Source organism: Myotis yumanensis, unplaced genomic scaffold, assembly GCF_028538775.1.
Source record: "Myotis yumanensis isolate MYYU_CA2020_CCGP unplaced genomic scaffold, mMyoYum1.0.hap1 SCAF_2, whole genome shotgun sequence".
NCBI lineage: Eukaryota > Metazoa > Chordata > Mammalia > Chiroptera > Vespertilionidae > Myotis > Myotis yumanensis.
In genome coordinates this window covers 37,010,069-37,034,532 of record NW_027223753.1, presented here as the reverse complement: position 1 = coordinate 37,034,532, position 24,464 = coordinate 37,010,069, and the positions used below count along the sequence as shown (strand labels likewise).

General features: G+C 56.8%; 2 protein-coding genes across 4 annotated transcripts in view; one reads left to right on the top strand and one right to left on the bottom strand.

Moving 5' to 3' along the window:
* The window catches only part of SLC1A7 (solute carrier family 1 member 7), a 40,568-nt gene extending 20,937 nt beyond the window's left edge, over nucleotides 1-19,631 (top strand). The window contains exons 3-11 of one of the 2 annotated variants that reach the window (XM_070405152.1): nucleotides 1,428-1,643; nucleotides 9,397-9,439; nucleotides 10,786-11,008; nucleotides 15,108-15,207; nucleotides 15,909-16,142; nucleotides 17,197-17,391; nucleotides 18,126-18,260; nucleotides 18,697-18,799; nucleotides 19,413-19,631. In XM_070405152.1, the coding sequence (XP_070261253.1) occupies nucleotides 1,428-1,643; nucleotides 9,397-9,439; nucleotides 10,786-11,008; nucleotides 15,108-15,207; nucleotides 15,909-16,142; nucleotides 17,197-17,391; nucleotides 18,126-18,260; nucleotides 18,697-18,799; nucleotides 19,413-19,631 (1,468 nt within the window). Of the gene's footprint in view, nucleotides 1-1,427; nucleotides 1,644-6,508; nucleotides 6,555-9,396; nucleotides 9,440-10,785; nucleotides 11,009-15,107; nucleotides 15,208-15,908; nucleotides 16,143-17,196; nucleotides 17,392-18,125; nucleotides 18,261-18,696; nucleotides 18,800-19,412 lie in introns of those variants that run through there. The other variant, XM_070405153.1, reaches the window with a different exon arrangement.
* The window catches only part of PODN (podocan), a 41,757-nt gene continuing 23,569 nt past the window's right edge, over nucleotides 6,277-24,464 (bottom strand). Inside the window, exon 11 of one of the 2 annotated variants that reach the window (XM_070405151.1) lies at nucleotides 6,277-6,693. The gene's annotated coding sequence lies outside the window, so the exon portion shown is untranslated. Of the gene's footprint in view, nucleotides 6,694-22,068; nucleotides 23,012-24,464 lie in introns of those variants that run through there. The other variant, XM_070405150.1, reaches the window with a different exon arrangement.

Below are 24,464 nucleotides of genomic sequence, written 5' to 3'. Positions count from 1 at the left end.
TCAGCCCAGCCCTAGAGGCATTTCCAGGAAATAGTCAGCAATTTAGTAAGGTGGGCCTGGGACAGAGGGCAGCACAGGGGCTGTGGGAGCCTGGAGAAGGGGGCTTCACCCTACCTGGTAGTCAGGGAAGACTTCCTGGAGGAGGAGACACTTAAGTGGTGTCTTCACAGATGAGTGAGCTTTTGCTCATAGGCAGCAGTTACAGCCTGGGGTCGGGAGAGGCTAAATGTGCTAAGCCTGATGCTGGTTGCTGCCTGCACGTAGCCTAATGATAAGAGGAGCATGGAAGAGGAGGGATTATCTGTTCTTGTTTACATGATTAAAACCAGACAAATACTCCCTTTATCTGAAAGAATGAAAGGGCTTTGAGGGGAAATCCTTTTGGATGCAAAACAAAGCATGAGCATTTCCTTAACTGATCTCTCCCTTCCCACTCTCCCTCCCCCTCCCACAGCCATGAGAAGAGTAGCTCCAGGCTGACCTGCACTGGTGGGCGGAGTCCAGATCAGGGTGGACAGGGGTGGGGTGGACCCAAGAGGGAGACCCACAAGCCCCCTTAACACAGCCTCCCACTAGGGGAGTCTGGGTCTGAGCACTAACCCAAGATGGACACAGGGGGCAACCTCTCAGGGAAAATCTAACCATGGCCACATATTATACTCTATCCACTGAGCCAAACCAGCTGGGGCAATGGCCACATATTATAGATTAGGATCCTGAGGCCCAAAAACGGGGGAGTGACTTGCTTGCCTGAGGTCATATAGCCAATGGGCAGAGGGAGGACTAGGACCCAGGTCACCAACCGCCAGCCCAGAGCGCTAACACATTCATTCACTCACTCATTCATTAGTTTATTCAGCAAGCCTGCAGTAGCCACCTACTTGGTAGCAGCACCAAGAGCTCATGCTGGGCACTGGGGACCCACAGAGGAGTCAGATCTGTCCCTCTTCTCACATGTCCTCGGTCTGGGAAGGGATACAGACAAGTAAACAGACCGTGACAACCAGGTCATTGACAGAAGGGGCCAGGAGCTCTGGGAACCCCATGGGCTCCTCACGCTGGGGGAGACGCAGGTAATCCAAACAGATTTTACCAAAGAGGCGACACTGCGCTTGGTCTTACCCAGTGGGTAGGAGTTAGACAATGAAGGAGGTTGATCAGAGACGTCAAACAAAGGGAACGGCACAGGGGAAAGCCCAGAGGTGGGAAAGGGCTTGGCTGCTGACCCTGGACCTGGGGGAGAGGGCAGAACAGGGGAGAGGCTGGAAGGAGCCAGGAGAACTGAATTGTTGGGGATGGAGGGATTCCCATGCCTGCACGTCCCATGGAGCACCGTGAGGGTGCTGGGCAGAGACAGGAGGATGGCAAGGGTGGGTACGCTCAGGGCCTGCCCCACCCACAGACCCTGACCCACATTGCCCTCCCAGCTTGATATCCGGCCTCGCCTCTCTGGATGCAAAGACCTCCAGCCGCTTGGGCATCCTCACGGTGGCATACTACCTGTGGACCACCTTCGTGGCAGTCATCGTGGGCATCGTCATGGTCTCCATCATCCATCCGGGCGGGGCGGCCCAGAAGGAAGAGACGGAGCAGAGTGGGAAGCCCATCATGAGCTCAGCCGACGCCCTCCTGGACCTCATCCGGTAACCTTGCCACCAGCAGCCTGCGTGGGGATGCCATGCCCAGGCCGGGGTTGCTGGTTCCACAGGCCCAGCCCCACATCTGCCAGAGGGCAGGGGAGGGGATGCTCGGGGCTGCTCGGGGCTGCTCTTGATTCCTCATGGTAACAAGGGGCAGCCACAGAGGCCACTCTTTGCTCCTCCTTCAGCCCCTGTGCTCCCTCTGGGCTCACAAGACACTGTCTGCCCCCATCAATCAGGCTGAGAGCACCTCAGGGCAGGAGGGGGGCTGCTCCTCTGGGAGCCCAGCCCCAGGGCACAGCTGGGCGCAGTCCAGGTGACAGGGACTGTTTGCAGACTGACCGGGCTCGCTTGTGCACACCTCGCTTCTCAGGTGAAAGGCCAGCAGTTGTGGTACCCGCTCCCCACCCCGCCTCCACCGCACTTATTTGGTCCCCTTCTTACAGATGAGGGAATGAGGCTCAAAGAGATGATGTGACCTTTCCAGGGTCACCCAGCCGGTGGTATGGAGCCAGGATTCAGCCCAGGCCTGTCTGACTCCAAGGGCTGTGCCTTTCCCGGCACTGCCCCTGCCCGAGCCACGTGGGCTCTGTTCACCATTTGTTTCACGGGCCTTCGTTCTCCTCCCAGAAAAGTGCAGAAAGACCCTGCAATACACCCGCATCCGACTCCCCTTCACCAGACACCCTACAGGCCACGCCTTCTCCCCTGGCTCCCTCACCAGGGCGAGGGAGCTGGCCTGGTTCTGGAGGAGAGAAAGGCCCATGGATAGACGCAGACAATGGGGTGGGGGCTGTGATGGGGGTGAAGAGCGGGGTCAGAGGAGGCAAAGCTGCTGCTGTAAAGGACAGGGTGCCTGGGAGGGCAGGGGCGGCCGGGAGGCAACAGCTGTGCACAGGTCCTGAGCTGAGAGGGAATGTCCTGGGGAGACGTCACAGCCCATTTGGCGTGACTAGCGCTGGAGAAGTGGGGGGTGAGGGGGCAACAGTCGCTGGAGGAGTCGGTGGGGCAGGCCCATGAAGAGCACCGTGAACCAGGCCAAAATTGTGTTTTATCCTAAAGTGTTTTTTAAACATAGGCGTGGCATGATCCAATTCAGAAGGCTCGCTGCCTGTCTGAGGGGCGGGAGGGGGCATAGTAGGAGAGGAAGACAGAGGCAGGGACTGGGCCAGGGGGTGGCCATGGGCATGGGGGGGGGGGGGCAGGAGGAGAGGGCAGACCAAAGGGCTCAGGAGGTAAAATCCACAGGAGACAGGCAGACGAGGGGAGGGTGAGGGGAGGCAGTGTGCTGATGAAGGTTCTGGTCTGAGCACCGAGTGGATGGCAGCGTGGTCACAAGCCAGAGGACGGTGCCAGAGCAGGACATCTGAGGGGATGCCAGCTGATGGCCGGCTCGTGCAGCTGCCTCTCATGGGAGGAGGTGGGAAGCCAGCGGGGCAGAGGCGTTTGGTAGATGGCAGAGGGGCCGGCACCGTGTGGGTGAGGAGAGCAGGGCGGGGACACAGCCTGGGGAAGCACCACAGTAGAAGCCGTTTATTGGGCTCAACGGGATGCTCATCACACTTGCTCTGTGGACTCCTGGTCCCTTTCATTTTCTTGCCAATCTCAGATATAAGAAATCCAGTCCAGTCTAACATTAAAACTCCTGACGCATCCAATTTAAAACGAGTCTTGTCTTAGCCTTTTGCATCTGATTCAAAGTTGGAAACCTGAACTGGGAGGATCATAGTAGGTTTCCCTCTTTCTTGCTCCACCTCTCCCCCTGGGGTTGGAGCAGTGGAGAGGGGAGAGAGGGGGGCTAGAAGGTCCTCCCCCACTGGTGGTGGAGTCAGCTGGGATAGGCACTCCCAAGTTGTATTTCTTCAGGGGTGCTTTTGTGGGTTCTTTGGAGCCCCTCCTGTCACAAAACAACAGGCAAGTTGTATTGCAAAGCTGGGAGGGTGTCTCTCTTGTTATTCCCTTGACTTGGGTGATCCCTGCTCCATCTGGCTACTTACGATGCCTTCTTCAGGCTTGACCTCTGCTGAGGTCACCTCACTCCCCTGGGTGACCCTCTGAGGCAGCGTCCCTTTGGCAGGGTCTGCACTGGTCCGAACTGGGCCATGGGAAGCATACGTATCTTTGCTGGAAGTGCAGGCCTTTCCCAGGGCCTTTGGGCATGAGTCAGGCACCAGCCCAACGCTCCTCCGATCCTAGGGGACATTCCTCTCCTCCCCTATGGGGATAGATGCCCAGCACACTTCTCTCTCTCTCTCTCTCTCTCTCTCTCTCTCTCTCCTTCCCTCCACCTCCTTCTCCCTCCCTCCTCATCTTCTCTCTGTTATTAATTGCTGTGTAACAAACCAACCCAATACTGAGCGGCTTAAAAAAACAACTTTGAGTCTAAACATCAGATGGAAGGTTGTGTATCTGCAGGCAGCTGGTCACTCGACCGGGAGCAGCTGATCTAGGATGATCTTGGCGGAGATAACTTAACCGCGCTCCTCGTGGTCTCTGGTCCTCCAGCAGGCCAGCCCGGATTAGAAAACGCTCCAGGAGGGTTAGATCTTTAAACAACCTGTTTCCTGCAGCGTCCTGGAGCCTAGAACAGCAGCTGGCACGGAGGAGGAGCCAAGTGTTTGCTGAATGCATACGGCGGGTGTGGGGTGTGGGGTCGTCAGTGGAGCTGGGGTTTGAACCCCGGGAGAAGAGGGACCGGCCCAGGGGGACTGTGCTGAGCACACGGCACTGAGGCCGCGTGAGCCGTGGCCCAGAGCCACACTGGAGGCCGTATTGCTGACGGCAGGAGCAAGCCGAGGGCCAAGAGGAGAACAAGGACAGCAGATGTCCTGGAAGCCAAGGGAAGAGGAATTTCGAGAAGTTTCATTTCTAAGATCCGTTATGTCTAAGATTTGGTGACTATGACTCATCATTTCTTGGATTCTATGATTCGAAACAGCCTTCCCTCATGGTGGGAGAAGTTGTTGATGCTCGGGGAGCCCCCGCCCACCCACCGCTGCCTCCCCTGCTCAGGGCCTGAGGGCTCTGGATTGGCATGTGTCAGGGTCAAATGTTCCAGGAGCAGTTCCTGCTCTCGGTTCCTTTTCACGTGGTGAAAACTGATCCTCTGGTTTGAGGCTTTCCCCCCAGTCGCTCTCCACCCCCAGCAAGCTGTTCTGCAAAGCTGGGAGGTTGTCACTGTTTCATAGTCAGAGAATGAGGCTGCAGGGGAGACGCATGCTTCCCCCGACAAGCAGCCGGAGCCTGGGAGACGCTCTGCGAGTGAGTCGCTGTGTGGCTCTGGGCAGGCTAGTCCCACTCTCTGGGTCTCAGGTTCCAAGCTCCCTTCTAGTTCTGTGGTTAGGAAACACAAAAGCCTCCAGGCCCCTGCGGAGGCTGCAGAGCATGAGCAGAGGCCTCTGGAGGCGGGTCCTGGGGGCTGAGGTGAGGAGGACAGTGCAGCCCAACCCTGAAGACCTTGACTCCAGGCTGAGGGTGGGCTGTTACGCTTTAGAAACAAGAAGCTGGGAAGTTGGGGAAGGTCGGATTGGAGCATGGTGGCGTGGACAGGAAGTGACTGAAGGCATGGGGATGCCCTGGGAGGGGTGCAGTCAATTACGTTCCATTCAGCCCATCTTTATTAAGTGCCTGCTCTGGGAAAGACACTGAGCTGAGAGCTGAGGGTGGGGTGGGGCATTTACAAGTCCCTGCATCAGGCCATCACCATCTCAGGACAGACAGACAAGAAGGGCGCACTGGACAGCCACTCTCTGAGACCCTTTCTAGCCCCGACGTCCGGAGAGGCTGTGTGTGCAGTGAGGACGCCACAGCAGGGGGGGCACCAGGGGCCCCCTCGCTCTCGCTCTGGCCCAGAGCAGACGCCCACCATGTGTGGAAAACTGAACAAGAACACGATGACCATGGCAGGGACCTGGGAACTGGGGGCGGGTGTGACAAATGAAAAGTCCAGAAGATGTGGGGGCCTCAGGGGTGGGAAGACATGTGTCTGTCTCTCAAAGATGACTCCAGAGGAACACAACCGGCTGTGTCCCTGAGTGACTCGCCAGGACATGCATTCATCTCCCAGGGCTCCGAGACGGACGCCTGCTCACAGGGCGGCCTCAGAGAGAGAGCCCAGGCAGTACCCTAATCAGAGCATCCCCCCCAATCTTATTAAAGCACCAGAGAGATTAAGTAACGATTTGGCTCTATTTGTATCTCCCTGTTACCTGCTCAGGGATTGGATGGAGCTCCCAGGAGCTGTGCTTGGAAAGGAACAAGTCCTACCTTTGGGGTGGGTTGGGGACATGGGGTTAGGGGAGCTTGAAACTGACACGGTGGAAACTTCTAAACAGTAAGTGAGGAGAGGAGCCAAGAGATGAACTTGCCCGGAGAGATGTGCAGGCAGATCTACGACAGAGTGTGTGTGTACTCGATGGCCATGGCCATTGATGCCTCCCAGGCCCGTCATGTCTGCATTTTATGTAACTGCCTCCAGGAGCACGCCTCCTGGGACAGACAGGAAGGCTTCCCATGGGTGTTCAAAAGCAAAACAGAAGTCGTACACTTTCCCATTGAATCATCAAAAGTAAGTTCTTTATTAAAATCTGCAGGATACGTTCATTGACAATCAGTGTGAGCATACGCATTAGTCAAGAACTGCTTGTGGCTGCTAGTGAAGAAAACCTTAAACCAGCAGAGGCTTGAATAAGGTAAAGGCTTGCCCTTTCTCCCAAATTAGCCATCCAGAGGTGGGCAGCGCACGCTCATCGGGTGTTCCCGCCACCTGTGTGCTTGCTTCACTGTGCTTAGCACTTGCCTTACAGCCTCAGTGTGTCTCATGGTCCCAGAAGGCTGCTGAAGCTCCGGCTGTCATGTCCATGTCCCAGGCAGAGGGAAGAAAGCTGGAGGAAGGCACCCAAAGGTCCTGGCTGAGTGGGCACCTTTTCAAGAGTTTTGCAGAGAACGCCTCCCAGTGACTCCCGCTTGCATCTCATTGGCCACACCTTTAGCAAGAGAGGCTGGGAACCAGGGTGGGATGGCAGGGCCCGTGAGTCCCCACATCCCAGGGCTTCTGTGAGTAAGCCAGGAGAGAGACGGAGACTGGTTAGGCAACTAGCCAGCCCTGCCACAGCACGCACGCGGACGTATTCTCACTTTAAAGGAGGTTGTTAAGAAACGTACATGCTGGGTATGTTCCATTAGGTTTCTTACGGTCTTTCGGATGTGCTTAGTTTCTACACAGGCTGAAGCAGCCTTCCCTCTAAGCTACCTGAGAAACCACCTCAGAAGTCACTGGAGCCTCCTGGAGCTGGACCCGGGAGAGCCTCTCAGACTGTTCGCGGTCAGCACAGCGTGGGCATCCTCCACCTGGTGGCGAGCACCCGGGGCTGGTGGACCGTGGCGCTCGGGCGGGCTGTGTGCCCGGTGCATGCTCGGGTCCGCTTGCTGTCAAAAGCCCTTGAAGGCAGCTACGATGGCAGAAATTCTGACGGCAGGAATCTGCTTATAATTCATTGGAAAAAAGCCTGCCTCTAGCTCCTGAGAGCTCAGTTCCTGGCTCTGCCTCTTCTCTCCCTTATGATGAAGCTGAACTCGGAGGGAACAGCCACGACCACCCTCTCTGTTTCTGCCTCGGTAGCTCATTCTAAGCCCTTTTCCTCTGGCCATGTGTTCACACTGAACCTGCGTTTCTGGAGCAATGGAAACAAAAAAATGGTAGTTTGTGCTTTCCAACAGTGGCTGCTGGGGTGTAACGTTAAGAGATAATCACACTCGTATTTACATCTATAACTCCATTTATGTGTGAGCTGAGTTTTGGAGGAGTAGAGATTTGCTGAGAAGATGGAGTGCGGGTTGCAGGCTTGATCCTCAGTGGGGGGCATGCAGGAGGCAGCCGATCCATGATTCTCTCTCATCATTGACGTTTCTATCTTTCTCTCCCTCTCTCTTCCTCTCTGGAATCAATAAATAATATATTTTAAAAAAAGAAAAAGAAGATTGAGCGGGAGGGGCGACCCCGGTGGAGGAGGCGGTGAGTGTGAGTGAGTGTGAAGCACCGGTCTGTTCCAGGAAGGGCCGGCACGGGAACAAGGATCTTGGTTAGATCTCTGGTTTAGAACAGATACCGGAAGCAGCTTATAAAGACAGAGATGTAATGCTGCTAAGCCCCTGGGTATGGATGGCTAATTGCTTCACAGCAAGGTTGCTGCCAGAACCCTGGGCGGTGCCCGTGTCACCACACCTCTCAGCCTTGTTTATTGTCGTTTTAAAAACTCTTTACCAGCTTTAATTTATTGATGAAGCTGAACATTTTTTAAGAGCGTTTGAAGCTGCTTATGCTTCTTCTTTGGCGAAGTGAACTGCCGATGAATGTTTCTGTGGCCCATCTATTTATGCAGCAGCAAATATTTACTGAGTGCCGGTTACTGCCAGGCAGTCTCCCAGGATCCGGGGACACTGTGATGAACAAAACACAGACCTCTGCCCTGCGGGGAGCCGACGTTCTGGGGAGAGGAGACAGTGAGCTCAGAGATAAGGACAGGACGTGTAAAGAGTCTTTATAGATGTTGGACAACCACGCTTTGTCACATGGTTCCCCCAGTTTGTCGTTTGCTTTAGAATTTCATTTGTGCTGTCATCTGTCTTAGAGAGAATCTTACTTTTATTAGCCTTTTCCTGTGGCATAACTTTAGGCTTTCAGAAAAGTTGCAAAGATGGCCCAGAGTTCCCACCTGCCTTCAGCCAGCTTCCCTGACGTTAGCCACTCACATAACTGGCGCATTCGTCACAACTGGAATTAAATTAGTACAACTAGTAACTGAATCACAGGCCTTATTTGGATCTGACCAGTTTTTTCACTAATGCCCTTTCCTTCTGTCCCAGGATCCAATCCAGGAATACCGTATTGTACTATGACATTCTTAATTTTAGTATAGCACCATCTGCTAATTTTTATTGCTCATTTTGTTTTTATGGAGTCCTTCCATATCCTGAGATATGGTGGCGTTTTTTAAATTATTGATTTCTTTAAACCATCTGCAAAGTGGAAATCAGAATAGAATTTTTATTTTTCTGAATAGTTGGGTGTCTGTACAGCTCTCTATAATGAATTCTTTTCTTCACTGATTTGTGAAGCAGCTTTTGTCAACGATAAAATACTTAGATGGCCCAGGGTCTGCTTCCAGCTACAGGTTCCCCTACATTGATTTTTCTATTGACCGCTGTTTCTCCATATTTTGACAGTTATGTCTTTATAGTATATTATCATATCTGGTAGGACAAGATATGAAAATAATATTACTAAGAGTAATGATCCCACTTATGAGCCAGGTCTGGGTTGGGCACCACAGATAAGATATGAATGACCAAACGCCACCTTCAAGGAAGCCAGTCTGGGGGGAGGCGGACATGTGAGCCAGTGGGCCCTGTGTGCTAGAGAGCAGGTGACTCAGGGGAGGGGCTGCGGACTCAACCTGGATTAGTCGGAGGCCTGGCCTCCTATTGATGGGAGGAGGCGTTAGAGAAGCAGGAAGGGCATTTCAGGCAGAAGGAACGGTGTGAACAGAGGACTGGAGCTGAAAAGGATGCAGCGTTTAGAGGATGCAATTGTGTTGGAGCTGAGTCCTGGGGGTGGCCGCGTGGGAGGAGGTGAGCCTGCAGGGGAGGTGGGGCTGGGTCCTGAGGGCCTTGACTATGAGGGAGGCGCTCAGATGATCCCAAAAGGGCCTTCCTGTCCCAGGCTCTGGAATTCTTCAATCCCTGACTCTCTTCCCAGGAACATGTTCCCGGCCAACCTGGTAGAAGCCACATTCAAACAGGTGAGTGGGTCCCAGGGGACAAAGGGGTGGCAGGCAGGGCCAGTCTGGGCCTCACTGGGTAGTGACAGGTTTACCAGCAAGTCTCCCCATCTCCTGGGGGCAGGATGCTAGGGGGGAGGAGGGCAAGCTAGACCCTTAGAGCTCCTGAAGCCACACCCTGCTCTGGGTTCCAGCTTCGCATGAAGAAAGCCTGTGAGGGTGGAGCCCACTTCACAGAGAGCTGCTCCACCCGGTTCACTGCAGGGCTGACACTGTCCTCACGGGCTCCTCAAAACAGCCTGCCCCCAGGTAGGCTCACCCCTCTCTGGATGAGGAAGCGGAGGCTCAGAGGGTTAAAGGGTTTGCCAAGGTTATACCACTAGTGAAGGGTAACCTAGTAGGTAAACCTAGGCCAGTTGGCTTCTTAGCCTGTTTTCTCTTTCTTTTTAAAATAATCCCCCCCCCCCCCCACACACACACACACAATAAGAACAGTAGTAATGTTCCCTAATACTAAAAAAATACAAAACAGAAAATAAAAATCATCTCTGGTTCCAGCACCTAGTGATAGTGGAAGTAGTTGGTATGCTTCTAATCTTTTTTTTTTCCTAAATAAATATATTTTTTAAAATAAAATTAGGATCACAGTGCCCATACAGTGTGCATCTTGCTTTTCCCCCGAATTCCCTGGGGGAAAGGTAGGCAGTTCAGTGGCTCAATTCTTCCCAGCTGGGACCTCATCTCCTCAAGAAAGCTTGAGGCAAGCTGAGCTTTTGAAACACAGGCGTGCCCGGAGCTACTGCAGGTTAGTTTCCAGAGCTCCACAGTAACACAAGCTTTGCAATAAAACAAGGAATCTTTTTGCTGGTGGAGGGTCTTGCTTTCAATTTGTAACAAGACATCTGTGAAGCGCAATAAGCAAGGTTCAGTGAAATGAGGTTTGCCTAGAGAAGGTCCAGGTTTCCCTCAGTGGGAGGTACAGCTGGCTGGCTGTTAGGTGGATGGACGATGGCTGGCTGGAGGGATCGATGGGTGAATGAAGAATCACCTGGGCAGGTAAAGGAAGAGATAGACAGAAGGCTAGAGAGGGACCCAGAAGGGTGTAACGATGCTTAGAAGGAAGAAGAGGGAAGAAGGGATGAAGAGAGGGGTGGCTGGATAGTGTGTAGATGAATGAAGGGATCAATTTTCTTTTGGGTAAAATATTGATAATAATCCCTGTCCTGCCTACCTCACAGGGTTATTGTCAATCAAATAGTTCATGAGTGGATACAAATGCACTTCCAAGATATTATTGTTGTTGTTGTTGTCGATATTAATAACAACATTGGCCTTGACTCCTTCCTGGTTGGGGTGTCGCCCACCAGTACCGCACCAAGACCACGCCCGTGGTCAAGTCCCCCAAAGTGGCATCGGACGAGGCCCCTTCTCAGCGGATCTTCATCTATGAGGTCCAGGAAGAGAATGGCTCTCACATTCAGAACTTTGCCCTGGACCTGACCCCACCACCCGAGGTCATCTACAAGTCAGAGCCTGGTACCAGCGATGGCATGAATGTGCTGGGCATCGTCATGTTCTCTGCCACTATGGGTATGTGCTGCCCACCCCACCCAGCAGTGCCAGGGAACTGGGCCCTCCTCGCACCTCCCCCTCCCTGCACCTCCCCCTCCCTGCACCTCCCCCTGCCTGCACCTCCCCCTGCCTGCACCTCCCCCTGTCTGCCTCCAGCAACCTGAGTAACCTAGAATCTCCCATCTTCCAGGCGGTTCCTTCCTTTCCCATCCAGTGGGGTGGCTCCAGCACCCCCCCCCCCCCCCCCCCTTGGAGCCAGCGTTCCTCAGGAGAAGTTCTCCATCCCGTCCTAGTTTGCCTCCAGGGGTGTGGGCCCTCCCTCAAAGAAGACCATGCCTCTGGCCCCTCCTGTTCCTGAGCTTTTTACTGAGGTCTGTCTGCACACACTGGGGAGGAGAGGAGGCAGTTACAATAAAAAACAGGAAAAGTCTAAAAACGACCAGCCATCACTGTGTACTTAAAGCCCTTATTCCTCCTCCCATCCCCAACCTCAGGGGCTTCTCACTGGCAGCCTCTCCCCTGAGACATGTCTGTGCCTTTTCTCGGGCCCACAGTTGGCCTCCCAGGCCACACCCTTCCCTTTGCAACTCTTCTCTGGGTCTCCAAGGCCCCAACCACAGGCTACTTATCTTGAAGCTGGTGAGGCTTAACTTGCACTGGCCCCTTCTGAGGCCTGTACCTTTAAAAAAAAAAAAGTGTTCTTTTTCTTAAGGAGGGTCCCAAACTGTAAGTTTCAGATCCCACAAACCCAAGGATGTATCTGCCTGCAGTGACCCAACCCCACCCCACCACACACACACACACACACACACACACACACACGCAACCTTTTCCTTTTGGGCGACAGCTCCTAACCCATCAGAACAATCTAGCTTGTCCTTCTAGGCTACACCAGGGGTCATTATAAGTCTTATTCTAAAATTGGCATCACCCCAGCCAAGGGCCTGGGAAGTTCTCTGCTGCTTCCCTGATTTCTCCTCAGTTTTCTTTTTAAGTAAAAAGCCTCGCCATCGTTCTGGTTGCTCATAGCAAGAAATCCGGGGTCATTTTCTACCTCTCCCTCAGCCCACACCCAAAGCCCATCAGGCAGCCTCTGAAATCTGTCTCCAATCCCTGCATTTCCCTCTGCCCACTGCCATCACCTGGTCCAAGGCCACCATCATCTCTCACCTGGTTTCGGGAAAAGCTGCCTAAAGAGTCCCCTGTCCTGGTGAGTCCTCCTCACGGGGTCACTAAGTTCCTGCTTAAGGCCTCCAGTGGCTCTCCACTCCACCTGGAAAGGGGCCCGACACCCTGAGGCCTGGGAGCGCCGAGTGATCCGGCCCAGCCCACCTCGGGCTCCTCAGACTCCTCCGGTCCTGCTCACTCCCTGCTCCCTGCTGCCGCAGACCCCGCCCTGAGACCCTTCCCACTTCCTCAGCCTGCCTGCTCCTGCCCCTTCTCTCCCCTGCACCTTTCTCACCCGTGAGGGTGGTGGTAAAGGGAGGGGTGGTCTCTTTATAAGCATCACATCCTCAGGAAAGTCTTCCCAACACCCCAGGCGGTCATGTGCCCTGGGTTACTCCTTAAACTTTGACCCAACTGCAGGTATGTAGTTGCTGGTGTAATTGTTAAATGTCTGTGCAGCAGCTGCTGTAAGCTCCATGCAGGCAGAGACAGGCCTGGCTTGTCCTCCATTTATCCCCACAGCCCACCACAGTGACCTGCAGGAGCAGGCACTCAGTAAAACCTGATGGAGAGAAGGATGGGTGGGTAGGTGGGTGGATGGATGGGTGGGTAGGTGGATGGATGGGTGGGTGGGTGGATGGATGGATAGATGGGTGGGTGAGTGGATGGATGGGTGGATGGATGGATGGGTGGGTAGGTGGATGGATGGGTGGGTAGGTGGGTGAATGGATGGATGGGTAGGTGGATGGATGGATGGGTGGATGGATGGATGGATGGGCAATCATAAGTAATGGAGCTCTTATCATCTTGGCCAAAATGCCAGGCATGCAGAGAGGCCAGGACCTTAGTGACTTAAGGGTGTGGCAAGATGATGTTTGGAAGTGTGTTTACAACATCTGACAATTAGTCCCCAATCCTGAACATTCTTCCTCCTCTCAGCACTGCCTCCCTCAGGGGTGAAAACATATAAAAAGGACGTCTATTGGCAGAGCAAAAAAAACCCCTGAGGCCTTTGACTCAATCCACAAAGTGTTTACTGACCATGTGTAATTGTCCATGGATAAGTGTATATGTGTGTGTGTGTTCCCAAGTCAGTCTGTGCCCGAGACTGTGTGTACCCGTGCCCGTGTGTGCCCACATCTGTAGTGCTCATGTCAATGTGTGCCCACATCTGCTCACACTCAGACAGCTGCTCCCACTCAGACAGCTGCTCCAAGCGGGGCTTGCTTTGGTCCCCTCAACCCAGCCTCCGTCCCCAGCTTCTCCCTGGCATTGGATGTGGCTGATGCTAAGGTCTTATTGACCTTTACTGTTGGAGGAAGCCCACGCCCACCCTGGGGCCTATGCACACTAACACCCAGCCAACCAGAGCCCTTGGGTGACCCCAGGGAAATCTAAGTGGAGGCTGATGAGGGGCAGGAATACCTCGGGCAGGGACAGAGCCAGCAGGGGACCTGGGTCTGAGTTCACTTAGGCTTCCACAGGCCAGATGGGCAGGGCTAGGCCAGTGTCACCTCCAACTCGGGCCTCTCCTATGCCAGCAGAGCCCCCAGCTCATCCCAGTGGTAGCTGGTCCGAGGACAGGTGGGTTCAGGGCTTCCTGGGTAGGGAAAGAGCTCTCTCTGGAGTCCCATAGGCCAGGTTCACATTCCTGCCCTGCCCCTCCCTGGCTGAGTCCGTCAGTGAGCCTCTCTGAGCACAGCTTCCTGAGGTCAGCACAGAGTCTGTTTTGCTCTTCATTTCTGTCAACAGGAGGGAGAGCAGTCACTCGTCACCGTTTCGAGTGGCCTGACTGCTCACTTGCATGGAGCCCCCTGTGGTCTAGGACACATATGAACCCTTCCCAAGTAGAGGAAAGTCCAGAACCCCAGTGGGGCTTTGGGAAAAGCTTTTTCATTCATTCATTCATTCATTCATTCAAAGGTTATTGTTGAGTATCTACCACGTGCCAGCTGAGATACAGTTCTTGCCCTCATGGAGCTAGTCTTCTATTAGAGGAAATGGGAAAACAATGGACAACTGGACAATAACAGTTATAAGTTGTGATAAATGATATGAAGGGATCATAAAGAGAAGAGACAGATAAAAATAAATTGGGGAGTGGGGATGGGTGTCCGAGGCATGTGGAGACCTAGGCAGCATGTTTCCGTGATGAGGGGCAGGAATAACTTGGGCAGGGACAGAGCCAGCAGGGGACCTGGGTTTCAGGCATCAGAACTACATGGCAAAGGCCCTGAGGCAGTGTAGAGCTTGATGGATTCTGGGAATGTAAAGAAGGCCAGGGATGCCAGAGCAGGTGGAGGTGGGGATATAGATCTGGGTCAGACAGGGGTCAGGTCAAGTGGGGCCAGAGCATGGGGAGCTAGGTTATGGTCTGGGTCAGTGGTTCTCAACCTTCCTATTGCCGCGACCCTTTAATACAGTTCCTCATGTTGTGGTGACCCCCAATTTCATTGTTACAAATTGAACATAATTAAAGCACAGTGATTAATCACAAAAACAATATGTAATTATATATGTGTTTTCCGATGGTCTTAGGCGACCCCTGTGAAAGGGTCATTCGACCCCCAAAGGGGTCGCGGCCCATAAGTTGAGAACCGCTGGTCTAGGTCACCAGGGAAGCCAGTGTTTGGCAGGGCGCATTTTTATCTTAAGAAGATGACACTGCTGCTGTGTAGAAAATGGATTAGAGAGAAGGAAGAATGAGAGCCCTGTTGCGAGGTTGCTGCCTGGTCCAGGGGTGAAGGTCAAGGAGAAGGAGGGGAACACTGGTGCGTGGAGGCTGCTGGGAAGTCAGCCAAGGGCGAGAGCCATGTGTGCATGGGGGACTGCCCCTGCCTGCCCCCAGCCTGTCGGCACGTGCAGGCATCACACACATGTGTAGGCATCACACACACCGTGGCCTTGGCCTGTGTGATCTGTGATCTGCTCTGTATCCCTGCCCCCGCAGGCATCATGCTGGGCCGCATGGGTGAGAGCGGGGCCCCCCTGGTCAGCTTCTGCCAGTGCCTCAATGAGTCTGTCATGAAGATCGTGGCAGTGGCTGTGTGGTAAGCCTCACTGGGATGGGGGTGTCCTCTCCTACCTCACCCCTTCCACTCCTGTCCTGGGTAGACAGAGGGCCCCCATGGTCCCATCCTTTCTTCTCCTAGGAGTGAGCTGCCCAGCAGGCTGAGCCCTGGCCTGAGTTCTCCAGAGTCACACGCGCTCCCCTGCTCCCCAGCCCCGACCAGGCCTAGTTCCAGCCCTGGGCCTGCCACTCTGGCCCGGTCAGGCCCGCTGACGAGAGCCCCGTGCTGAGCCTGGCGTGCTCTCCTGGCCTAGTTTCCCCATCACATGGAGCTCATCAGCTCGGCTTTTGGAGGAAGAAAGCTCTGGAAGTGAGAACCAGCTGCCACTCCGTGGTTCAGAGCTCAGACCATAGACATGGTTTAGATGGGGACGTGCAGAGGCCTGTCCCAGCGCCTGCACAGACAGCGGCATTGCTGGGTTCACACATGGGCCCGCAGAGGGCAGGCATAGTCCTCAGAAGCCTGGGCAGGAAGGCAGGGTTGTGAGAGGTTGTGCAGGGCTGGGCTGGTTGAGGGTGGAGGTATCAATAATGCCATGTTCCGGGCACCTTGGCACTCAGTTACATTCACCCGCACGGGGCCCTGGCAGGCTCAGGGGGATCAGGCAGTGATGCAGTGCCAGGGCTGCCTGGGACCCTCACCTGCCTGGCACTGAGCTGGCTGCCCTGCCCCCACAACAGGTACTTCCCCTTCGGCATTGTGTTCCTCATCGCCGGCAAAATCCTGGAGATGGATGACCCCACAACCGTCGGGAAAAAGCTGGGCTTCTATGCAGTCACCGTAGTGTGCGGGCTGGTGGTCCATGGCCTCGTCATCCTGCCGCTGCTCTACTTCTTCATCACCAGAAAGAACCCCATCGTCTTCATCCGTGGTGTCCTTCAGGCCCTGCTCATCGCACTGGCCACCTCCTCCAGGTAGCCCTGGGCGCAGGCAGAACAGGGTGGTGCTCAGCTCCGTCCACCTGTTCAGCCACCATTTGTCCATGGCCATAGACTCGTGGGGGTGTCAGTAAGGCCTGCTTCACACACTTGGGGGTAGCTATGGTAACAAGACCAATCTTTGAAATGTAATGCTTAAGGCCCCACCCGCCCAAATGGCAGGAAGCCTTTATCGCCTCTTGAGGCCTTCCCCTCCCCCACTCAATCCACATGGGGGTGGGCTTCCACACAGAGCAGCCCTTGGCCACCTGCCCGACAGGAACCACAACCTTGGGCCCGGTAAGAGGAAGTGGGGTCCCCAGTCAGTGACCTGTGGGATGGGAAGGGCTCTGCAGCCACACCAACCCAGGTATTGGCCCCAGCACTGCTACCAGGAACTCTAGTAACAAAACAGTAACAGCACTAGTAGCTACCATTGCTTGAGTACTTGTGATGAGGCGGACACTACTCTAAGCTTACTCGTTAAAGCACCCTAAGAGCTGAATCCAGGCGTTCTCCCGCCCTGGGACAAGGAAACCAAGGCACACACAGGTTAGGGATCCTGCTGCCACTGGCGAGGAGGAGGCTGGAAGCTGAACCCAGCAGGTCCAGCCCAGAGCCCCGCTGTTAGCCACTCCTACGCTTGGCACAGCAGTGCGACTTCGAGTCAGCCCCTCCGCCCTCTGGGCTTCAGTTTCTTCATCTGTAAAATGGACTCAAAACCCCTCCTTCGCCGGAAGCTATGAGGATCAAGTGAGAGTGTGTGTAAAGCACGGAACCAGGCGCATAGTAGGTTCCTGTTGGTGGAAGTTCCTTCCTGACCTGTGTGTAGAGGGGTGTCTCTGAGGCCCAGGGCCTGGGTAAGCCTGGCTCGGCCACCATCCCACACTCCCAAAGGGACCATTTTCAAGGCCCCTTCAGCCTGTTCTCCCTGCGATGGGCCGACTGCCTGGGGTGGCACGAGCTTCCTGTCACTGACAGGAGGGCAACCCAGAGGCCCTGACCATCCTGGAGGAGGATGGAGGGCAGACGCTGGCCCCTCCGCCCACAGCTCGGCCACACTGCCCATCACCTTCAAGTGCCTGCTGGAGAACAACCACATTGACCGGCGCATCGCCCGCTTCGTGCTGCCCGTGGGCGCCACCATCAACATGGACGGCACTGCGCTCTACGAGGCGGTGGCTGCCATCTTCATCGCCCAGGTCAACAACTATGAGCTGGACTTTGGCCAGATCATCACCATCAGGTGCACTCCTGGTGCCCCCAGCCCGGGGGGATTGGGGTGGGAGGGTGACTCCTGGGAGGGCCTGGAGGATGCTCAAGCTCCCTGATCTGATAGGGTCTCTGGGGCCCAGAGAGGGTGAGGGGCTCCTTTTAGGCCACGTCAGCGCTGGGGTGGGACGTGACCTGATCCCTGAGACTGGTGGCACAGGTTACTCCCCAACCCTCCCTAACACTGCCCTGCAGGGCGGGAGCTGAGACCCAGAGGAGGGCCTGCATTCTGGACACACAGGGCAGAGAGGGGGCAGAGGCCTGGGGCGGGACGCTGGAGGGGCTGCTGGTGCGGCTGGAGCAGAGGGAAGGGTGCTGAGGTGAGGGGCAGAGGCTGAGGGAAGGCCTCGCACGCCAGCCTGAGGGCACAAGGCTGACCCTGGGCACCAGGCCCCCGAGGGAGGCTGGGCAGATCAGAATCTCTCAGCGGTTTCCTGAAAACCTTCCTGGCAACGGCTCCAGGCACAGGGTTTCCCACAGATTCCTCAGGGGGTCCTGCTGAGGACAGGTGTGGGGCCCATGGGGCTATAGGACCTCAAGCAGGAACGTGACCCCCCAAGAACTCCTTGATGTGGCCTTCCTAACAACCCTGCCCCGTTTGGCTGGCCACAGAGGCGCTGGCATTCTGGCCTCCCCTTTGGAGCGAGGGTCCCAACGAGGCAGCCTGCCCCTCCTGCTTCTCTCTCCTTCTCTCCCCACCCTCTGCAGCATCACAGCCACCGCAGCCAGCATCGGGGCAGCTGGCATCCCCCAGGCCGGGCTCGTCACCATGGTCATCGTGCTCACCTCCGTGGGCCTGCCCACGGACGACATCACCCTCATCATTGCTGTCGACTGGGCTCTGTGAGTGGGGTGCACCCCTCCCACCCCCACCCCGCAGGCAGCAGGCAACAGGCAGCAGGCTTTTGGGGTAGGCAGGGGAAACCTACAGAGGCAATGGCTCTGGCCTGGCTGCATAATGTAGCGCCCAGTTTTCAAAAACAAAAATGTGGGGTCCCTTGTTTACAAATAATAAGGGATTTCAAGAGGGTGAGAGCAAACCATGAAACCAAGACTGGGCCCTTCTTAGCACAGGCCCTGTGCGGCGTCCGGTCACCCGCCATGAAGCCCGCCCTGCATCAACCCTCCTCAGCATCCCTGAGGGAGGGGTGGGCTTGAGAGGACTAGGAAAGTGCCTCGCTGTGGGCTCTGCCCTGGCGGCTGGTGCCCTCAGGGGCTGCTGGGCGCTGCCCTCTCCCGGCTCCCCTTACAAGTGCCCACCGCTCGCCGCCACCACCAGGGACCGCTTCCGCACCATGATTAACGTGCTGGGGGATGCGCTGGCCGCGGGGATCATGGCCCACGTCTGCTGGAAGGACTTCGCTCAGGACACGGACACCGAGGTGAGAGCAGTGCCGCCCCCCAGCCTGGCCACCCAAAGGCCCTGGCGGGTGGAGCCCAGGTGGGATGGGCACCAATCTTCCACTCACCAGCCGGGGAGCCATCAGCCAATCCCTCCAGCCTCCCTGCCTCAGTTGCTCATCTAGTACCGGGGTGACTAACTCCTCTCACAGCTAGTTGTTGAGCAGCCACCACGGCTGGCCCTGCTCTAGACACAGGAACAAAGGGAGCCAGAGCCCTGCCCGCGGGGAGCTGTACCCTAGGGCGGGTGGTGCTGCCCACAGCAACCCGAATGTTTGCACATCCGCACGGGCTTCATGGTCTTCGGGCTCCTTCAGTAGCCATGAGCAGCAGGCTCCCACTCCGCCAGGAGGATGCTGGCGCCCAGGCAGGGGCCCGGTTCCCTGGGGGACCCTGTAGGTCAGGTCCCCTCCTCTACCACGACAGCCGCAGGCGGTGGCAGGGCAGCCGAGAGAGGCCCCGTGACCTGCCGAGGTCCCACAGTACATCCGTAGGAAAACCGACCACGTGGTTCCCAGCCCTCGCTTGTTCAGTCCTCCCTGGTGTCTACCCTCAGCCCCTCCACCTGCTACCAAGGCCTGTCTCCCTCCTCAGAAACCGCCGCTCTGCGAGACCAAGCCGGTGAGCCTGCAGGAGATCATGGCGACCCAGCCGAACGGCTGTGTGAAGAGCGTGGCGGAGGCCTCCGAGCTGACCCTGGGCCCCACCTGTCCCCACCATGTCCCCATCCAGGTGGAGCAGGAGGAGGAGCCGGCTGCCGCCAGCCTGGACCACTGCACCATAGAAATCAGCCAGCTCGAAACCAACGTCTGAGCCTGCAGAGCCGCAGGGGCCAGGGGAGGCCTCCAGGGTTGGAGCAAAGGGAAGGATTTCAACTTACTGCTCTCCTGAGCACACAGGGGCCAGCCTCACCCACCCTTCCCACCCAGAGAGCTCGGAATTAGCTCCATTTACCAAAAATGGAGTCTCAGAGGGAAAGCCCAGCTGGGGAGTGGTGGGCCGGCATAGCCAGCCCTGGCTGTGACTTCCCATCACGTTGGCCCATGAGGACAGCAGGCAGGGGTGATGGTCCATCTTTTCTGGGTGACAGGGTTAAGGCTGAACACATTTATCCCAGGCCTCAGAGCAAGTCAGGGCTAGGACTCCAACACAAGTCTTTCAAGCCCTGGCCAGGCCCTCCTGGAGGCAGGGGCACCTGCAGGGCCAGATGCCAAGAGAGGCTCTAGGGGCCCTGCCCCGTCTCAGAGCCCCACAGCCACCATTGCTTTCAATTTCTGAAGATGTAACAACAGTGCCCCGGGTCTACCCCTGTGTCCCAGCCCAGCCAACCCTCCCGCAGCCCCATAACATGTGGCCTCAAACAGCCCTCCCCAAAGGGGGCCCCGCCCAGGACCACGGCCTGCTGCCTTCCATGTGCCACAGCCCGTCTCCTCTCACGTCCCAGCAGGATCTCTCGCAAAGCTCATCTGAGGTGGAGATGGGGCCCTCGGAGACGTCCGGGCCAACCTCCCACTGACAGGGGCCTGCCGGGACCCAGGAACGGGCTCACCCGGGATGCTCTGCCCAAGCTGCCCAAGTGGCTCTGGGGTCAGGACTCCCCAGCAGCCTGTGGGATGAAGTGGAGTTAGATTTTATACTCTTCTGTGTTTGCAAACTCAGAGATGACTCCATAAAGGTATTTTGTTTTCCAAGTTCTGAGGGCTTAGCAACCATACTCTGGCCAGCATGTCTTCACTGAGCCAACACAGGCTGTCACCGAGCAGACTGGCCCATCTGGGCAGCCAGAGCGTGGACAGGCCTGTCCAGGTGGCCAGACAATAAACAGGCTTGTCCTTGCAGCTAGAATGCAGACAGGCCTGTCTGGGCTGTCGGTATGTGGACAGGCCTGCCTGCGAGGCCAGGGCGCAGATGGGCCCGCCTGGCTGGCCGCAGTGAGGACAGCCTGTCGGAGCTGTCACACGCAGGAGGCAGAGTGCAGAGTGGCCTGCGGGGGCCTGCCTCCACAGCCAGCGTGGACAGATCGCTCTGTCCCTAGCCTGGGCTTTGCTCTGCAGGCAAGGCCCTGTGACCAGTCCCCACAAAGGGAACAATTTCTTCAGCCAGTTGGGCTCCCTTTGGCAAGTGCTTTGCTTTAAGGAAGGGACGTGCCCAAGGACAGTTCCAGACTGTGTCCTTTATTCTCCTCAGCCCCAGGGGGCCTCCAGGAGACTCATGGGGCGGGGGGGGGGGGGGGGGGCGGCGCCGAGATGAACCCTGGCCACACAGCCTGTTCTGGATGCACTTTGGGGAGAAGATACAGCTCCGGGGGGGGGGGGGGGGGGGGGGGGGGGGCGCGGGTATTAAGGGGGAGGGGCTTGCACTGTGGAGCCATAAAGACATTGAAGCCAGGGGAGGAACTGGCCTCCCAAGGTCACTCAGAGAATCAAGAGGGCACCTGCCTCCCAGTCCCCAGTTCCTAAACTACTGCCCATCCTCCTCCCAGGGCCACAGTCTGAGGATTCCCTGGCTACTATGGGAGCATCCTTCCTTCATTAGGGATAAGCAGCTAGGAGAGGTCAGATGTCAAGCTCTGGTCACGCCCACCGTCAGGTCCAAGGCCCTCTGAGCAGTGGAGTCTGCCCCAGCACAGTGTGCTTACATACCCTAGCAGCGGGGTCACTGATTCCTGGGCATCCATCCAGGGCAGCTCTGCCTGTCAGACTCTTCTCTGCTCTGAGCAGGTGCTGTCCCCCCCACACCCCATCCCGCTCTGGCCCTGTTGGGGTAGTAGGCACCTGGGCATGTCTGCACCTCTTCCCAAGGCTCTGCTCCAGCTCCCAGGCCTGTCTCGGGTCCCCTTCCCACCTCAGCTGTCCTCTAAGGGAGAGACCCCGTCGGGAATGCCCACTCAGCACACAGGCGACCCTCCAGGTGAGCCCTGAGCAGCCCCAAGCCAGCGGTCGGTCCTCTGCTCGGATGCTCGGCCTCTGGGAGTGCACAGTGAGCTCACAGACCCAGTGTGGTGGTCCCACCGGACCTGCTGACCCCCACCCTGCTGTTGGGGTGCACATGCCTTCAGGCTGGCTTACCTGTGACTACACCCTTTGTCCCCAGACCTCTGCCTACGGGACTACTCTGTTGGCCCCAACGGCTGAGCTTTGCACTGACTCCTGCTGGTCTGGACGGATGCTGAGATGCTTGTGCCCTGCCCACCCTGGCCGGGTGCCAGCTCGGCACCTGGCAGGAAGCACACACAGACACAGCCACGGGCTGCCAGACAGGGCTAATGCTTTTATATTAGTTTTTCTGTAGAAAAAAAAAAATCAGCTTTGAGGTTTTCATCACTTTTTTCTTAAAAAAAAAAAAAAAGGTACCCAGTACTCCCTGCGGGCCCAAAGAGTAAAAGTGGTGTCTCCTGGGTGGGGCCAGCCCTTCCTCACTCAGCCCAGCGCCAGGACCTCCACTCACTCCGGCCCACGGCCCGTGGCCCGTGGCAGGCCCAGGAGAACTGTCCTCTGGCCTTGCCCATCCGAGACGTGCCTGTGGCTGGCCAGGGAATGGCAGGGAGTGACTCCCCCAGCAGCTGGGGGGCCGGGCGGGTGGGGCCGGGGCAGCAGTCCTGAAGGTTCCTGTCCCCAGAGGGAGGGAGAAGGAACAAAAGCCAGCTTTTGTGAGTTCCAGAGGGTAGTAGGCACCTGGCCGCAGAGAGCTCGGACATAACTCTGTGTCTTCTCCAGAGGATGGACAGACTGACGGACAGGCAGGCGACAAGATGTTCTGGCCACTTCTGGCTGGGGCAAGAGCTGTTGTGGCACAGGCCAAGGAGGGCCGTTTGCATGTGACTGTGTGTGTGTGTATGTGTGTGTGTGTGTGTGTGCGCGCGTGCGTGTGTGTGGAGTAGGAAGTGTGAGCCCGTGCACGCCAGGGTGGGGTCAGGCCCTTCCCTGAATCTGTGTGATTCAGAGGGAGTGATGGGGGGGGTGGGGAGGGTAGAGTTTGGAGGGCAATGTGCAGCGGGCTGTGTGTAGGTGGGTCGTGGTATCTGCAAGTGTCTGGCTGTGGCACAAACTGCAGGAAGGTGTGGGGATGGGAGGCTGTGTGTTCAGCTTGTGTTGGGGGGCATGGGGTGCAATGCTGGATGTGTCGAGGGGGGCAGAGTGGAGGCTCACAGGGCACAGGCACGTGCTGCAGAAAGGGGTCCGACATCCATCGTCCTGCAGAACATGTGGGAGAGTCAGGGAAGCCAGAGCAGACCCGCCAGCCACAACCTGCCTGAGGGAGCCCCTTGACCAGAGCTGGGGAGCCCCCTTGACAGTGCTCTGGGGGGACCAGGTGACTGCGGGCAGGAGGGGAAGCTGCCCCTGGGAGCTCAGAGCCACTGGGAGGTGCTCATGTGGATGTGGCCGGGCCTGCTGTGAACGAGAGGGCCTTTGGGTCCCACTGGACTCCTGGGGCCTCACCCAGGGCTCTGCTCCACTGACCTGACCATGGCCAAGAAGGGGCAGATTCTCGCCCATCCCAGGACTCCCCAGGCCCCTCGTGAGGTCCATGGCAACAGTCACCCCTGTTGCCGACCCCTCGCTCTGCCTGAGGATAATGCCTGGAGAGAAGGGGCTCCGCCTTCATAGCCCTGGGCCCCTGGAGTAGAAGATGACTCCTGAGCACTGCCCTAGGCCTGCCCTCCACGCTCACGCCGCCGCCCCTACGCACACTCTCCTCCCCACCTGTCATCCGCCCCGGGGGTCCTCACACCCCTCAGGTTCCTTTCTGCCCCAGGCCCTACTTCAATTCAACTTCCTAAGAGTGGCTCCGTGGCTTCCCAGAACCACACCCTGGCCCTGACACCCAGCTTGGCTCACCCCGATATCGCTCTAACCAAACCTCTCCACTGGCTACTCGCCAACATCCCCCCTGCCCTGTCCAACATCCCCTCCAGCAGTCCTGCCTGCCAGCCCCTCCTGTCTGTACCTCCTGCCCTCCCAGCCTAACCCCAGGATCCACCACTGCAGGCAGTGTCTTGCCAATGCGCCCAATTTCCTTGTTCCTTGCCCTCCCGTCCCACACACCTGGTCCACACCCAGCCATGGATGGATCCAATTATCCATCTTCACTCACACCCGCCCCTACTGAGCACCCGCTGCAGCAGAGAAAACACACGGCTGAAGGCACCTGGTTGACGTGACTTTATGTCCAGCCACCAAGCCACTAAGCTGTGACGGCAGCTGCTCAGTCCTCTGTCCATCCTGCCATTGGCCCTCCTACAAAGCCAGTCCCGCCTACTGTTTCCACAGGGGTCACCACGACACCCTGCTCTCCTCTCATATCTTTAACGCCTCCCTCCACAGCCTCCCTTCCCCATCACCATTCAAACCAGCTCCATTTCTTAAAAAAGGCCCCACATGAACTGAGCCCTGCCTGGACTTCTCACTCCTTCCCACTCCCATCCTCTCTCATTCTCTTCACAGCAAACCTCTTCATAGAGCTGTCTACGCTCCCTGGATCCACTCCTTTCCACCACTTTCTCCACCCCTGTCCCGAGGCTGCTCCCCACAAGGTCATGGATACACGCAGTGGGCCCTTGGCAGTGCTCGGCTCCAGCCGCCTCTCAGCAGCACTGACACAGCTGATTCTCCCCACTGTGCATGCATGCATAATGTGTATGTATAC